We start from the raw sequence: 18,387 nt of genomic DNA on the forward strand, positions 1-18,387 counted from the left end.
CACAGGCTGGTCGAGAATTCTCATGGAATTCATCCTCTGGCCCTCCGCCCCTTTGACCCCTTGTCTGACAGTCAGTCCTCGGGAGAGAGGACCCCAGGAGTGCCAGGACATGGGGGCTCGGCAGCAGGCCCAGCCCCACCTCCACCACCCAAGGCCTGGGCTCTCGGAGCCTCAGCCTCTGCACCTCAGAACCCAGGCCAGGAGGAGGCTGAAGGCCTGGCAAGAGTGGCACCCTCGCCAGGGGGCTGAGCACAGTCGAATCGCTGACCGGCTTTAAGCCTCTGTCCCACACACGTGCACGGAAGAGAGCGCAGTCACCACGCCCCATCACGGGGTAAGGACTGGCACAGAGCGGGCGCATCACACACTCCTACAAAGACGCCAGCTCTCAGGCTGTGTCACAACATCCCAGCATCACACTGAGTGTCACCTCGGCCTCATGCCCATGCCCTCAGGAGGCAAAGTATTGTCCCCACTCGGAGGGTGCAGTCAGACTCAGAGAGACAAAAACAGGTGACTTGCCCAAGTTTTAACAAAATCAACCAGCAGCCTCTTCCCTATAAAGGAACATGGATCCATCAGGGGGCTTCAAGCAGGGCCGTATCAGCCCAGGCCACCACCGTGATTACGTCAGAGCCGCCCCGCGCCCCCCACCCCAGCACTCAGCAGACACTTTTAAACCCTGAAGGTCTTCATTATTTCAACTCCTCCAGGGAAATGTCGGTCCTTTCCCATCCTATCTGTGGGACCGTAAACAAGATTCCTCACTATAATTTTACAGTGATTACTCCAGCCTTGGTGCCCCTACTCCTGAAAGCAGGCCTGGAGCTTCACCTGGCCAGCGCACAGAGGCCTGCCAGACCCTGTTTATGCGGACGACCAGCTCAGGAACGGGCGCCACAAAGCCCTCGGCAGCTCCTCTGCCAGGGTCAAGGTTCCCGCACGTCACTGAAGACTTGTTGGCATAAGCACCATGTTTCCATCCCACATTCCCACCGCAGCATTCATGCGAATGAACATGCGTTCACACGCACTCCAGCACCACGCTCCACGCTGGGGACCAAGAGCATGCAGGTGGGAGGCATGCCCCGTGCTCACTGGGGCAAGCCGTTTGCAGGGCCCCTGCAGGGGGCAGTGAACCCCGGATGGACAGTGACCGAGGGGAAGCCAGCGGGAGCACTCCTCAGACAGCACAGACCGAGGAAGCCCCACAGGGTCCCCCACTGACCGCCATCAGGTGGAGAGGAGCTCTGTGAAACAGGATCGCCTGAAGGCTGAGGGCTCTGGAATGGCCAGGCCCAGATTCAGAACCTCATTCGGTCTTCACACTTCGTCTCCAGGCCTTGGTGCTGCTCAACAGGATGTGAATGTCCCCACCGCGAGCCCTCAGGGCAAGTGGAGAGCAGGCCGCGGGGGCCGCGCCTACCTCCTATCGCTTCTCACATGTTGCGTGTCCTCCGAGGCCCCCTGCCACCCGCCCAGAGCCCCTCGTTCACAAATACCTTTTTGTCCACGGGACTGGAGAGCCTGGACGCCAGGGCGGCCTCCCCGAGGCCGTGCTCCAGCACAGGGCCACGCTGTGCGCTCCTCTTGCGGCTCCTCCGGGCCTTGTACTCTGGTCTCTGTCCGTCTGCTTCCGAATGGGACACGGCGGCCGCACCATCGCCACATATGGAGGACTCAAAGAGAGGTTTCCCATTCATGTAGGTTTTGGTGATTTTCAGCTTAATTTCTGGAGAGCCATTTTTGACGGGGGTAGTGTGAGGTGGGGTCCCAAGTCCCTTCACTTCCTGGGATTCAAAACGCAGTTTAGCATCGTGAGCACCAGGCTCTCCATTGAAGACGCGGGAGGTAAGGTCTTTCAGCCTCTCGGCCGGGATGAACGGCAGCGCATCGTGGCCGTTGAACTTCTGCACGACCCCGTCCTGTAGGCCGGCCGAGAGCTGGGCTTTGCTCAGGAACACGGAGCACTCGCGGCTCACGTCGCAGCTAGGGGTCTTCCCGTTGGCACTGCCCAGGACTTCCGGGGCCTGCTTCATCTTCACGCACTTCACCACCTTTGGAGCAGAAAGAGGGCTTTTCCTGACGCTGAATTCCATTCAGCCTAGGTGCCTCCGTCTCAGAACACTGCAGCGTTAGAAAAAGAGGAGAAAAGAAACATCTTAATTTCAAACCTAAGATGAGTACGCCAAGGGAACTCTATACATTTGGGGAGTTTCGGGGATTTTGAGGCAATTTATGGTGTTTCCTGTGATTTCAGTCCCAACACGCAGTTCTAATATCACAGAAATGACAGGAGTCACAAAACCACAAAGTGAAAGGATGAGGACCGGTTTTTTCGCGGCAGAACACACAAGTCAGGCGCGGAAAGGAAGTCACGCCACTGCCCCCAGAGCCCGCAGGAAACGGAGGCTGCCCCTCCACCTGCCGCCAGGGCAGCACCAGAGGCGGCCAGTGCAAAGCCAGGCCTGGGCAGAGGACAAGAGGAGGGACCCGAGACACAGCTGAAAGCAGGGCCGGGCAGGGCTCCAGGCCCGCCCACAGCCACCGGGCGGCAAAGCTTAAGCCCAGACGGACGGGGAAGGTGGCGGCAGGCCCCCTGCCATCGGCCTGGCCCACGCTAACTGCAGGGACGAGGAGGGGGCGCAACATCAAGGACACTCAGCTCTCCTTGGACGGGGCACACCAAGGACCGCGCGTGGCACCCGGGGCCAGATGGGCTGTCTGAGCCCCACGGGCAGAGGGGGCTTCCTCGGGAGCCGCTGCCCCTCACTCGGGACACCCCGTGAAGGCAGCTCACAGTGAACAGGCCAGCACCCACTCCGCTGGGAAGACCCCCGCCAAGAGCACACCACGACGGCAGCAAGGAGGCCCTCCAGGACGAGCTACCGGGGAGAAGCAGAGCCCCAAGACGGAATGCCCCCATCGGGGTGCCCTCGATGGACAGCACTGCACCGGAGCTCAGCCCTGCCACCACCAAGAGACCACCACACCGAGACACCCCCTGGGGGGCCAAGCGTGCAGCTGGGCCAGCTCTGTGGGGGCCGGGCAGTGGGGGATCGCCCCCACACCGAGCACAGGCCAGGACCGTCCGCTGTGACCCACATGGGGTTTTTAAGGCAAGTCTGAGTGGGTTCCCAGTCCCGCTCACATCAGGTTGACTGGACAGAAAGAGAAGCCGACGACCTCGAGGCACAGCAGGGCGATTGTGGCTGGTGAGCAGGGGACACGGACCTCGCCCAGCCCCAGGGTCCACACGGCCTGCGCACGGGGCCGCAAGCCCACTCTTATGGGCAAACCGCAGCTCTGGCAGCCCGGCGGCCGGGACTCCAGGATCTCACTTTTGGGAGCCTGGGTTCAGTCCCTACTTGGAAACCGGGATCCCACAAGTCACGCAGTGAGGGCCTTCCCCCACCAAAAAACAAGAGAAAATATCAAAACCCCAAAAGAAATGCCACCTCACACAGCACCTATGAGGATGGCTACCCACTATCAAAACATGGAAAGCAGGGCCTCGGGGGGACACGAGGAGCCTGGAGCCCTGTGCACAGGGGCGGGGACAGGAAGGAAAACAGCAGGGCTTCCTCAGAGCACCCACAGGACCAACGAGCCCACCCGACACACTAGGGAACGGAAGGCAGGCACGTGGGGTATCGCTGCCCTGTGTCCATCCACAGAGCGGGGCGTGCTGCAGCCTCGGACAGGAAGGGGAGGTGGCTACCTGCCACACGCGGACCCTGAGGACGTTACGCTGAGTGAGCAGTACGCCAGACACAAAAGGCTAACAAATGCTGTGTGGCTGCATTCTCATGCGTAGTCAAATCCACAGACAGAAAGCAGGAAGGTGGATGCCAGGACCTAAGGGAGGGCATGACAGGGAGCTGGTGTTTTAATGGGGGCCAAGTTCCAGGCTCACAAGACAAAACCGTTCTGGTGGCGATGGCTGCAACACCGTGCATGTACTTAACACCCTGAACTGCACATTTAAACATGGTTAAGAGGGGGGACTTCCCTGTGGTCCAGCGGCTAAGACTCCGTATTCGCAATGCAGGGAACCTGGGTTCGATCCCTGGTCAAAGAACTAGATTACACACGCTGCAACGAAGAGCTCTTGTGCGACAACTGAAAGATCGCACGTGCCTCAGCTAAGACCCAGCACAGCTGAGTAATTCTCCCAGATGGTTAAGACAGTAAATGTTACGAGAATTTTAACACAACTGAAAGAAAAAGACTACTCAAGAAGAACATAATGGGAAAAAAGAGTGTCTCCAGGCGCATCACTCACAATATACAGGATAAAACCAGGACGCGTGCTCATCTCCTGCCAAAGTACTAAAATTGCAACTAGCTGTTAAAAACCATCAACAGGAGGATGCTGGAACCCACCAAAAAAAGATACCCGACGTCCAAAGACAAAGAAGCAGCCATAGCAAGACGGCAGGAGGAGCGCATTCAGGATAAAATCAATACTCCACTCGCGGGGCGGGTGACCCACAGACTGGAAAACAGGAACACCAAAGAAGCGCAAGCACTGCTGTGAAGGCTCTGGGCCCCACGTGAGGCTTCCCAGCCTGGGGATCCAACAAAGGGGCGGGGCATCCGGCCTTGAGGGCCAGTGGAATTTGATTACAGGCCTTCCAGAGGACTGGGGAAAACAGAGATTCCACGAGATCAGTTCAGTCGCTCAGTCGTGTCTGACTCTTTGCGACCCCATGAACCACAGTACACCAGGCCTCCCTGTCCATCACCAACTCCCGGAGCTTCCTCAAACTCATGTCCATGGAGTCGGTGATGCCATCCAACCATTTCACCCTCTGTTGTCCTCTTCTCCTCCTGCCTTCAGTCTTTCCCAGCATCAGGGTCTTTTCCAATGAGTCAGTTCTTTGCATCAGGTGGCCAAAGTGTTGGAGTTTCAGCTTCAGCATCAGTCCTTCCAATGAATATTCAGGACTGATTTCCTTCAGGATTGACTGGTTTGATCTCCTTGCAGTCCAAGAGACTCTCAAGAGTCTTCTCCAGCACCGCAGTTCAAAAGCATCAATTCTTCAGTGCTCAGCTTTCTTTATGGTCCAGCTCTCACATCCACACATGACCACTGGGAAAACCATAGCCTTGACTAGACGGACCTTTGTCGGTTGGTCGTAGTTTTTCTTCCAAGGAGCAAGCGTCTTTTAATTTCATGGCTGCAGTCACTGTCCCCAGTGATTCTGGAGTCCAAGAAAATAAAGTCTCTCACTGTTTCCATTGTTTCCCCATCTATCTGCCATGAAGTGATGGGACTGGTGCCATGAACTTCGTTTTTTGAATGTTGAGCTTCAAGCCAGGTTTCTCCCTCTCCTCTTTCATTTTAATCAAGAAGCTCTTCAGTTCCTCTTTGCTTTCTTCCCTTTCATAAGGGTGGTGTCAAATGCATATCTGAGGTTACTGATATTTCTCCTGGAAATCTTGATTCCAGCTTGTGCTTCATCCAGTCTGGCGTTTCGCATGATGTACTCTGCATATAAGTTAAATAAACAGGGTGACAATATACAGCCTTGATGTACTCTTTTCCTATTTGGAACCAGTCTGTTCCATGTCCAGTTCTAACTGTTGCTTCTTGACCTGCATACAGATTTCTCAGGAGGCAGGTCAGGTGGTCTGGTATTCCCATCTCTTGAAGAATTTTCCAGTTTGTTGTGATCCACCCAGTCAAAAGCTTTGGCGTAGTCAATAAAGCAGAAGTAGATGTTTTTCTGGAACTCTCTTGCTTTTTCTATGATCCAACTGATGTTGGCAATTTGATCTCTGGTTCCTCTGCCTTTTCTAAATCCAGCTTGAACATCTGGAAATTCTCGGTTCATGTACTGTTGAAGCCTTGCCTGGAGAATTCTGAGCATTACTTTTGTTAGCATGTGAAATGAGTGCAATTGTGCGGTAGTTTGAACATTCTTTGGCATTGCCTATGTTTAGGATTGGAATGAAAATTGACATTTTCCAGTACTGTGGTCACTGCTGAGTTTTCCAAATTTGCTGGTGTATTGGGGACAGCACTTTCACAGCATCATCTTTTAGGATTTGAAGTAGCTCAGCTGGAATTCCATCACCTCCACTAGCTTTGCTTGTAGTGATGCTTCCTTAAGACCCACTTGACTTCACATTCCAGGATGTCTGGCTCTAAGTGAGCGATCACACCATCGTGATTATCTGGGTCATGAAGATCTTTTCTGGATAGTTCTTCTATGTATTCTTGCCACTTCTTAATATCTTCTGCTTAAGATATCTTAATATCTTTTGCTTAATATCTTCTGTTAGGTCCCTACCATTTCTGTCCTTTATTGAGCCCATCTTTGCATGAAATGTTCCCTTAGTATCTCTGATTTTCTTGGAGATCTCTAGTCTTTGCCATTCTGTTGTTTTCCTCTATTTCTTTGCATTGATCGCTGAGGAAGGCTTTCTTATTCTCCTTGCTGTTCTATGGAGCTCTGCGTTCAGATGGATGTATCACCCCTTTTTTCCTCTGCCTTTCACTTGTTTTCTCAGCTAGCAAGTCCTCCTCAGATGACCATTCTGCCTTCTTGCATTTCTTTTTCTTGGGGATGGTTTTCATTATGGCCTCCTGTACAATGTCATGAACCTCTGTCCATGGTTCTTCAGGCACTCTATCAGATCTAATCCCTTGACTCTATTTGTCACTGTATGCTGTATAATTGTAAGGGATTTGATTTAGGTCATATCTGAATGGTCCAGTGGTTTTCCCTACTTTCTTCAATTTAAGTCTGAATTTGGCAATAAGGAATTCATGATCTGAGCCACAGTCAGCTCCCCGTCTTATTTTCGTTGACTGTACAGACCTTCTCCATCTTTGGCTGCGAAGAATATAATCTGTCTGATTTCAGTATTGACCATCTGGTGATGTCCATGTGTAGAGTCATCTCTTGTGTTACTGGAAAAGAGTGTTTGCTATACCAGTGCACTCTCTTGGCAAAACTCTGTCAGCCTTTGCCCTGCTTCATTTTGAACTCCAAGGCCAAACCTGCCTGTTACTCTGGCTACCTCTTAACTTCCTACTTTCGCATTCCAGTCCCCTATGATAAAAAGGACATCTTTTTTCTGGTGTTAGTTCTAGAAGGTCTTGAAGGTCATCACAAAACTATTCAGCTTCTTTGGCATAAGTGGTTGGGGCATAGATTTAGATTACTGTGATACTGAATGGTTTGCCTTGGAAATGAACAGAGATCATTCTGTCATTTTTGAGATTATACCCAAGTACTGCATTTTGGACTCTTCTGTTGACTGTAAGGGCTACCCGATTTCTTCTAAGAGATTCTATTCTTGCCCACAGTAGTAGATATAATGGTCATCTGAGTTAAATTCACCCATTCTGGTCCATTTCAGTTCACTGATTCCTAAAATGTCAATGTTCACTCTTGCCATCTCCTGTCTGACCACTTCCAATTTCCCTTGATTCATGGACCTAACATTCCAGGTTCCTATGTAATATTGTTCTTTATAGCACTGGACTTTACTTCCATCACCAGTCATGTCCATAACTGGGCGCTGTTTTCAGTTTGGTTGTGTGTTCATTCTTTCTGGAGCTGTTTCTCCATTGATCTCTAGTAGCATACTGGGCACCTACCGACCTGGGACTTCATCTTTCAGCGTCCTATCTTTTTGCCTTTTCATGCGGTCCATGGGGTTCTCAAGGCAGGAATGCTGAAGTGGCTTTCCACTGCCTTCTCCAGTGGACCACGTTTGTCAGAACTCTCCACCGTGACCTGCCCATCTCAGGTGGCCCCACACAGCATGGCTCACAGTTTCACTGAGTTAGACAAGGCTGTGGTCCACGTGTTCAGTTTGGTTAGTTTTCTGTGACTGTGGTTTTCATTCTGTCTGCCCTCTGATGGATAAGGATAAGAGGCTTGTGGAAGCTTCCTGATGGAAGAGACTGACTGTGGGGGAATCTGGGTCTTGTTCTGATGGGCGAGGCTGAGTTCCCTCCCTGTTGTTTGGCCTGAGCCCAAACTATGCTAGGGATAATGCCAGTAATGGTGACCTTCTAGAAAAGGACTTATGCCCACACTGCTGTATTCAGTGCCCCTGACCCCACAGGCCACTGTCAGCCCACGCCTCCACCGGAGGCTCCTAGACTCTCCCAGGCACAGCTGGCTCGGTCTCTTGTGGGGCGCTGCTCCTCTCTCCTGGCTCCTGGTGCGCAAGCTTTTGCCTGTGCCCTGCAATGGCCTGTCTCCCCGGTTCTGTGGAAGCTCCACAGTCAAGCCCCACTGGCTTCCAAAGTCAAATTCCCTGGATGTTCTCAGTGCCCACCAGAGGAAGACCCAGTTTCTCCCTTTTTCAGTCCCTCTCATCAAAAAGCTTACATAAGCTTCTTAGCCTCAGCCATCAGAGGGCAGACAGAAGAAGCAAGAAGAAGCACTCTCAGAGCAGCTAAAACAAAAACAGATTACAGAAAGTTAACCACAACAAAAAAACAGAAAGTTATGTCCCAGGTGAAGGGACAAAATAAAACCCCAGAAAAACAACAAAATGAAGTGGAGACAGGCAACCTTCCAGAAAAAGAATTCAGAATAATGATAATGAAGATGATCCAGGATCTCGAGAAAATGATGGAGGCAAAGACTTAGAAAATGCAAGAAATGTTTACCAAAGACCTAGAAGAACTAAAGAACAAACAAACAGAGATTAATAACACACTGGAAGGAATCATCAGCAGAATAACTGAGGCAGAAGGACGGATAAATGACCTGGAGGACAGAATGGTGGAAGTCACTGCCACAGAACGGAATATAGAAAAAAGAACGAAAAGAAATGAAGACAGCCTAAGAGACTGCTGGGACAACATTAAACGCACCAACATTGGCATTACAGGGGTCCCAGAAGGAGAAGAGAAAGGACCTGAGAAAGGACCTGAGAACATATTTGAAGAGATAATAGCTGAAAACTTCCTGAACATGGGAAAGGAAAGAGTCAACCAAGTCCAGGAAGCACAGAGTCCCAGGAAGGATAAACTCAGAGAGGAATACACTGAGACACACAGCAACCAAGCTGACAAAAATTAAAGACAGAGATAAAGCATTAAAAGCAACAAGGGAAAAACGATAAACAACATACAAGGGAACTCCCATCAAGCTGACTTCCTAAGAGAAACTCTACAAGTCAGAAGGGAATGGCATGCTACATTTTAAATGATGAAAGGGAACCACCTATAACCAAGAATACTCTACCCAGCAAGACTCTCCTTCAGATTCGATGTAGAAATCAAAAGCTTTCCAGACAAGCAAAAGTTAAGAGAATTCAGCACCACCAAACCAGCATTACAACAAATGCAAAAGGAATTTCTCTAGACGGGCAACACAGAGAAGGAAAAGACCTACAGAAAATAAACCCGAACAATGAGACAACAGTAATAGGATCATACCTATCAACCATTCCCTTAAATGCAAATAGATTAAATGCACCAACCAAAAGATACAGACTGGCTGAGTGGATGAAAACACAGGCACGCACACACCTCCACTTACCACAACACTCTGCCTGATGCCCAAACTGTATGTAACTATTTTATACTGTTAATCATGTTCCCATTATGGTTGCAATTGTAATTATCTTTTACTTTTTGTCTGGTTATTGATTGAGAAAACCTATGACCAACTTAGACAGCATATTAAAAAGCAGAGACATTACTTTGCCGACAAAGGTCCATCTAGTCAAAGCTATGGTTTTTCCAGTAGTCAGGTATGAATGCGAGAGTTGGACTATAAAGAAAGCTGAACACCGAAGAATGATGCTTCTGAACTGTGGTGTTGGAGAAGACTCTTGAGAGTCCCTTGGACTGCAAGGAGATCCAACCAGTCCATCCTAAAGGAGACCAGTCCTGAATATTCACTGGAAGGACTGATGCTGAAGCTGAAGCTCCAATACTTTGGCCACCTGATGCGAAGAGCTGACTCATTGGAAAAGACTCTGATGCTGGGAAAGATTGAAGGTAGGAGGAGATGGGAACAACAGAGGATGAGATGGTTGGATGGCATTACTGACTCGATGGAAATGCGTTTCAGCAAGCTCTAGGAGTTGGTGATGGACAGGGAGGCCTGGCGTGCTGAAGTCCATGGGGTAGCAAAGAGTTGAATATGACTGAGTGACTGAACTGAACTGATTGTGAAACCCGATTGTGAAAACCAATAAACATCTTTTACTATTGTGATTATGTAATTATTACTCAATACCATTGTATCATGATTGGTCAACAGAAAAACAATAGAAATCTATATCACCAAAACTAGGATCTAACAGAAAAACTTGTTATCCCTTTTTAAAATCCAGATGTGTTACAGAAGTATCTTGAAGTTCTTTTCAAAAATACAAATGCTCAGCTATTGCTTTTCCCTCCAGACTCCAGACATGTTCCTAATGAGCAGCCATGTTTAAAAACAACCCAACTATATGATGCTCTTTTACTTCTGTCTAGTTTGTTTCACTTTTTCTATTTCATATGCATCTGAAACATAGTAAGCTAACTACACTTCAATAAAATACAAATATTATTAAAAAAAGAAACTTGAAAATTGATCAGTAGAAATGATCTTTTAAAAAGAGTAAAATTATTTAAAAAAAAGAAGAAGAAGAAGAAACAGAGCCTCAGTGATCTGTTTTGTTGTTCAGTCGCTCAGTTGTGTCCAACTCCTTGCGACCCCACGGACTACAGCATGCCGGGCCTCCCTGTCCATCACCAACTCCCAGAGCTTCCTCAAACTCATGTCCACCGAGTCGGTGATGCCATCCAGCCATCTCATCCTCTGTCTTCCCTTCTCCTCCCGCCTTCAATCTTTCCCAGCACCAGGGTCTTTTCAAATGAGTCAGTTGTTTGCATCAGGTGGCCAAAGTATTGGAGCTTCAGCATCAGTCCTTCCAATGAATATTCAGGACTGATCTCCTTTAGGATGGACTAGTTTGATCTCCTTGCAGTCCAAGGGATTATCAAGAATCTTCTCCAACACCACAGTTCAAAAGCATCAATTTTTCAGTGCTCAACCTTTCTTTCTGTCCAGCTCTCACATCCATCCATGACTACTGAAAAAAATCATAGCTCTGACTATACGGACCTTTATAGGTAATATCTCTAGTACTGTCTATAGGGGATGTCAGAGTTCCAATACTCTGTCTAGGTTTGTCATTGCTTTTCTCCCAAGGAGCAAGCATCTTTTAATCTCATGGCTGTAGTAACCATCTGCAGTGATTTTGGAGCCCAAGAAAATAAAATCTGTCACTGTTTCCATTGTTTCCCCATCTATTTGCCATGAAGTGATGGGACTGGATGCCATGATCTTCATTTTTTGAATGTTGAGTTTTAAGCCAGTTTTTTCACTCTCCTCATTTACATTCATCAAGAGGCTCTTTAATTCCCCTTCATTTTCTGCCATAAGGGTGGTGTCATCTGCATATCTGAGGTTACTGATATTTCTCCCAGCAATCTTGTGCTATAGACCAACATCAAAGGGTCTGGATTCCCACTCCTACCCAGAGGAGAGGGAAGAAACAATGAGATAGAAAAAAACATTTGGGAAAAATTAAACAGAAAACTTTTCAGATTCAGTGAGACATAAATTCAGAGATTCAAGAAGCTCACCAAATCTCAGCAGAAGTGAAGTGAACTGAAAGTCGCTCAGTCGTGCCCGACTCTTTGCAACCCCATGAACTATATATATATAGTCCATGGAACTCTTTAGGCCAGAATACTGGAGTGGGGAGCCTTTCCCTTCTCCAGCGGATCTTCCCAACCCAGGGATCGAACCCAGGTCTCCTGCATTACAGGTGGATTTTTTACCAGCTGAGCCACAAGGGAAGCCCAAATCTCAGCAGGATATATGTAAAAGAACCCACACCCAGGTATAGTCAGTTCAGTCGCTCAGTCGTGTCCGACTCTTTGCGACCCCATGAATTGCAGCACACCAGGCCTCCCTGTCCATCACCAACTCCCGAAGTTCACTCAGACTCACGTCCATCGAGTCAGTGATGCCATCCAGCCATCTCATCGTCTGTCGTCCCCTTCTCCTCCTGCCCCCAATCCCTCCCAGCATCAGAGTCTTTTCCAATGAGTCAACTCTTCGCATGAGGTGGCCAAAGTACTGGAGTTTCAGCTTTAGCATCAGTCCTTCCAATGAACACCCAGGACTGGTCTCCTTCAGAATGGACTGGTTGGATCTCCTTGCAGTCCAAGGGACTCTCAAGAGTCTTCTCCAACACCACAGTTCAAAAGCATCAATTCTTCAGTGCTCAGCTAGTTCTTCACAGTACAACTCTCACATCCATACGTGACCACAGGAAAAACCATAGCCTTGACTAGACGGACCTTTATTGGCAAAGTAATATCTTTGCTTTTCAATATGCTATCTATTGGTTGGTCATAACTTTTCTCGCAAGGAGTAAGCGTCTTTTAATTTCATGGCTGCAGTCACCATCTGCAGTGATTTTGGAGCCCCAAAAAATAAAGTCTGACACTGTTTCCACTGTTTCTACATGTATTTCCCATGAAGTGATGGGACCAGATGCCATGATCTTTGTTTTCTGAATATTGAGCTTTAAGCCAACTTTTTCACTCTCCTCTTTCACTCTCATCAAGAGGCTTTTTAGTTCCTCTTCACTTTCTGCCATAAGGGTAGTGTCATCTGCGTATCTGAGGTTATTGATATTTCTCCCAGCAATCTTGATTCCAGCTTGTGCTTCTTCCAGCCCAGCACTTCTCATGATGTACTCTGCATGTAAGTTAAATAAGCAGGGTGACAAGATACAGCCTTGACGTACTCCTTTTCCTATTTGGAACCAGTCTGTTGTTCCATGTCCAGTTCTACCTGTTGCTTCCTGACCTGCATATAGGTTTCTCAAGAGGCAGGTCAGGTGGTCTGGTATTTCCATCTCTTTCAGAATTTTCCACAGTTTATTGTGATCCACACAGTCAAAGGCTTTGGCATAGTCAATAAAGCAGAAATAGATGTTTTTCTGGAACTCTCTTGCTTTTTTGATGATCTAGCAGATGTTGGCAATTTGGTCTCTGGTTCCTCTGCCTTTTCTAAAACGAGCTTGAACAACTGGAAGTTCACTGTTCACGTATTGCTGAAGCCTGGCTTGGAGAATTTTGAACATTCCTTTACTGGTGTGTGAGATGAGTGCAATTGTGCAATAGTTTGAGCATTCTTTGGCATTGCCTTTCTTTGGGATTGGAATGAAAACTGACCTTTTCCAGTCCTGTGGCCACTCCTGAGTTTTCCAAATTTGCTGGCATATTGAGTGCAGCATTTTCACAGCATCATCTTTCAGGATTTGAAATAGCTCAACTGGAATTCCATCACCTCCACTAGCTTTGTTCGTAGTGATGCTTTCTAAGGCCCACGTGACTTCACATTCCAGGATGTCTGGCTCTAGGTCAGTGATCACACCATCGTGATTATGTGGGTTGTGAAGATCTTTTTGGTACAGTTCTTCTGTGTATTCTTGCCACCTCTTCTTAATATCTTCTGCTTCTGTTAGGTCCATACCATTTCTGTCCTTTATCGAGCCCATCTTTGCATGAAATGTTCCCTTGGTATCTCTAATTTTCTTGATAATTTTCTAATTATCTCTAGTCTTTCCCATTCTGTTGTTTTCTTCTATATAGTCAGTGGAAACATTTAAACCAAGATAAAGAAAAACCCTGAATAGCAGAGGGGGAAAAAAGGTCCATTAAATACAAAACAATGACATGGATGGTCATTCAACTTCTCATGAGAAACAGAATCCAGCCATGATTAGAGTAATGGGGAGAAGAAGAAAAAACTGTCCACCCGGCATCTGATACCCAGAAAAAATATTCTGCAAGAATGATGACTAAATATATTTTAAAAGAAATACCAATTAAGAAGTTGTTGCCATCAGATCTTCACTATGAGAAATGCTAACAGAAGTTCTCGAGGTTGATGCGAAATGAGACCAGACTGACATGGGACCTTTAGGAAGAAATGAAGGACACCAGAAACGGTGAACGAGAGTGAGGCTACCTGTTCCTCAGCTTCTTAACATTCAAGTGACTACAGCAAAAGGCGCAACGCCGCGCTACACCCTCACAGACACAACACAGACAACAGCTGCAGCACCCGTGCTTGCTGCCCAGAGGCTCCGCGAGCTCCAAGGAGCCTGTGCGAGTGAGGGTGCAAACGGCAGCCCTGGTCAGAGCAACAGCTAAGACCACGACACTAAGAGACAGAGCCAACAGACGGGTAATCAAGAGGCCAGTCCCAACACTGAAGTCTGGAATACTTACACAAAGATTCAGATTTCTGGCTCCCCTGGATTTAATGCCTGGCGTAGGTGATCGTTATCTACATGTGAACCACATTTTCAAGATTGCCTGTTCCTGTTGGAATTTTCAAGTTTCTTTTAAATCTTTGCATATATCAGACACAAGTATTGAATATCTGGTCTTTGCAGACCTGTGTCTACTGCTGGTGCTTTATTTTCACCCAAGGTACTTGTTTCTCTGTGCATCTGGTCTGTTTCCCTCCCTCAACTTGAAACTGTGGGCTGCTCACTACTTTTCAGGATTCCATCTGGGACAACGCTTGAAGGCATGGCCCTCTAAAGAGGGTCCACTCTCACTTACAACACGGCACCGACCATTGACTTGATCTTTCAAGGAGCTTTCATTTTTTACCAAGATTATACCAGTAAGTTAGAAAATCTTTCATTCTATCTAGCATTCCGAGAAAAACATAAAACCCAACCAAGAGGTAGAAAACCTGCAAAGCCCACAAAATTCACGGAAGAACGGCCCAGAGGGCTTCACTGGCTCAGTGACCCTCAATCGGGGGAGAGGGATGAGTTTTAGAAGCAAAACAGTACAAATAACGACAGGGCACATATGCACGCCCACCAGTCCAAAGTGACAGCTTTCAACATCTTGCCACATTTGCTTCAAGCTTTTCTGACATAAAAGAAGACCTCTGGACAATGTGCACCTCCAGCCGAGGACAGGCAAGACGGGATCAGGGCACCCAGGGCCCCAGGCGAGAAAAGCCAGGCTCAGTCTAGCAGGCTGCCTACCGCCCACCACACACCCACAACAGTGTCCTGGGGCTCTGGTTCTTCGTGCCCACAGCACCCACTGGGAGCCCCAAGTCCAACAGCTAGAAGCCGAACACAAGCTACCAGCACAGCGCCACCTCCTGCAGGCCTTGGACAGGGTGACTGAGGAAAACAAAGATGGCATCTGCCTGTTCAGGAAGCCCAAGTCCCACTCAGTCCCCCACCATCGGTTCACAAACCACCATTCCAGGCTATGCAACACACCCAGGAATGGAGAACTGCTGCATGGGGTTTGCATGCCAAGAAATGCTACCACACCGGACCTGCGATTCGATCAACACACGCTGATTTCCACTGTTGATATAAAAAACAAGCACAACTCAGTCTTTCCAACTGCTGTGTATTATTCATCACGTAAACGCAGCATTCCTATTGTTTAAATTGCTCCACAGCATGGAAAGTGACGGAGAGCTTCCCAAACATTACTACGTAAGGCCGGCATACCTCTCCCACCAAAGCCAGATAAGTAGTACAAAAAAAAGCTATTGACCAAGATCAGTAGAGTAGGACCATAAAAAACAATGACATGACAGAAGCAAATCAAACCCAGTTATTGCCATACATAGTAAAATAAGGTATCATAGCTACAGAGCATTTATTCACAAATGACGGCTCAACATTAGGATGAACTCCGTTACCATTTTAACACGTTTCAGGAGATTTCTGGTGAAGATGGCCAAATTATTATTTTTTTTAAAGAAAAAAAAAAAGTGAACTATATATATCACCTAATTCAAAACAAGAGAGGGAAATCTCCAGATTCAGAAATGAGATGGGAAGAGCAATGAGCCTCCGGGCACGGCAGCAAGGACAGGACACAGGCCTCCGAGCCAGGCCTGGAGCAGCAGGCAGGATCAGGTGGGCGCCCAGACCCCAGAGAGCTGCGGGCTCAGAGGGCACAGAGTGCGGGGTCGTGGCCTGGGCCAGCCTCGGGCTCCACCACTGCCTCCTCTCAGCAAGTGGCCGCCCCCATGCTGCAGCTCCTGGGCACTAAGCACCGGCCTCGCCACAGGTCAGCGGTCAGAGCGCTGTGTGCTGAGCCGCTCCTCCAGCAGCCCAGGGCTGGGCCCACAGCAAACACCCCTGGAGGCCCCTGAAGAGACAGTCACCCTCAAAAACTGCCTCGGAAGGCGGTGGGGGCCCAAACCCCGAGCCAAGAAACAAACGGTGGGCCTGGGAGGAACGATGCTGCGCAGCCCTGCCAGGCAGCTGGGACTGCTCAGGGGCTTCTCCACTCCAGAGCCGGCCTGAGGCATGCCCCGTGGAGGACCGCAGGGAGAGCAGTCACTCCACGCCACTCAGCACAGCCAGAGTCCACCACACTGACGGCACCAGCTGCCCGAGCGGATGCGGAGCAGCAGGAAGTCTCCTCACTGCTGCTGGGAACACAGTTTGGTGGTTGCTCACAACACTGAACATACTCTCATCATACGATCCAGCAATCCCACTCCTTGGAATTTACCCAAGGAAGCTGAAAACTTACATCCACAGAAAAACCTGCATATGGAGGTTTATATCAGTTTCATCATTGCCAAAACCTGGGAGCAATCAAGGTGTCCTTCAGCAGGTGAATGAATTGATAAACTGAGATCCTCAGACAATGGAATATTATTCTGCCCTAAAGAGGAACGAAGCATGAGACACGTTACAGCACGCGCACACCCCGCATGCACTGCACTAAGCGGAAGAAGCTGCTCACAGAAGGACAGTGCTGACGGCTCCACTGTGTCCGCTCATATCACACAGCCTGCCGAAGCTCAGCTGGTAAAGAATGCACCTGCAACGTGGGAGACCTGGGTTCGATCCCTCAGTTGGAAAGATCCCCTGGAGAAGGGAACAGCTATCCACTCCAATATTCTGGTCTGGAGAATTCCACGACTGTATAGTCCATGAGGTCACAAAGAGTCGGATGCAACTTTCACTTTTTCACACAGCTTGCAGGATATTAAGTGCCCCGACCAGAGGTTGAACCCACGCCCTCAGCAGTGAAATTGCAGAGTCCTAACCAGGGGACTTCCTCAGTGATCAATGCAAAGAAATAGAGGAAAACAACAGAATGGGAAAGACTAGAGATCTCTTCAAGAAAATCAGAGATACCAAGGGAACATTTCATGCAAAGATGGGCACAATAAAGGACAGAAACACTATGGATCTAACAGAAGCAGAAGATAGTAAGAAAAGGTGGCAAGAATACACAGAAGAACTATTCAAAAAAGATCTTCACAACCCAGATAACCACAATGGTGTGACCTAGAGCCAGACATCCTGGAGTGCGAAGTCAAGTGGGCCTTAGGAAGCATCACTATGAACAAAGCTAGTGGAGGTGATGGAATTCCAGCTGAGCTATTTCAAATCCTAAAAGATGATGCTGTGAAAGTGCTGCACTCAATACGCCAGCAAATTTGGAAAACTCAGGAGTGGCCACAGGACTGGAAAAGGTCAGTTTTCATTCCAATACCAAAGAAAGGCAATGCCAAAGAATGTTTAAACTACCTCACAACTGCACTCATCTCACACACTAGCAAAGTAATGCTCAAAATTTTCCAATCCAGGCATCAACTGTCCGTGAATCGTGAACTTCCAAATGTTCAAGCTGGATTTAGAAAAGGCAGAGGAACCAAATTGCCAACATCCACTGGATCATAGAAAAAGCAAGAGAGTTCCAGAAAAACATCTATTTCTGCTTTATTGACTACACCAAAGTCTTTGACTGTGTGGATCAGAACAAACTGTGGAAAATTCTTCAAGAGATGGGAATATCAGACCACCTGACCTGCCTCTTGAGAAATCTGTATGCAGGCCAAGAAGCAACAGTTGGAACTGACTATGGAACAACAGACTGGTTCCAAATAGGAAAAGGAGTACGTCAAGGCTGTATCTTTTCACCCTGCTTATTTAACTTACATGCAGAGTACATCATGAGAAGTGCTGGGCTGGAAGAAGCACAAGCTGGAATCAAGATTGCCGGGAGAAATATCAATAACCTCAGAAATGCAGATGACACTACCCTTATGGAAGAAAGTGAAGAACTAAAGAGCCTCTTGATGAAAGTGAAAGAGGAGAGTGAAAAAGTTGGCTTAAAACTCAACATTCAGAAAACTAAGATCATGGCATTTGGTCCCATCTCTTCATGGCAAATAGATGGGGAAACAATGGAAACAGTGACAGATTTTATTTTCTTGGGCTCCAGAATCACTGCAGATGGTGAATGCAGCCATAAAATGAAAAGACGCTTGCCCCTTGGAAGAAAAGCTATGACCAACCTAGACAGCATAT

At 48.2% G+C, this 18,387-nt stretch overlaps 1 protein-coding gene across 7 annotated transcripts in view; it reads right to left on the reverse strand.

Annotated features, from left to right (window-relative positions):
* The window catches only part of NSD2 (nuclear receptor binding SET domain protein 2), a 79,317-nt gene that overhangs the window by 42,821 nt on the left and 18,109 nt on the right, over positions 1-18,387 (reverse strand). For all 7 annotated transcript variants that reach the window (XM_027545331.1, XM_027545327.1, XM_027545333.1 and 4 more), the window contains one exon: positions 1,503-2,127. In XM_027545331.1, coding sequence (XP_027401132.1) covers positions 1,503-2,099 — 597 coding nt within the window. In that variant the 5' untranslated portion in view covers positions 2,100-2,127. The remainder of the gene's footprint in view (positions 1-1,502; positions 2,128-18,387) is intronic.

This window comes from Bos indicus x Bos taurus, chromosome 6 (genome assembly GCF_003369695.1).
Source record: "Bos indicus x Bos taurus breed Angus x Brahman F1 hybrid chromosome 6, Bos_hybrid_MaternalHap_v2.0, whole genome shotgun sequence".
NCBI lineage: Eukaryota > Metazoa > Chordata > Mammalia > Artiodactyla > Bovidae > Bos > Bos indicus x Bos taurus.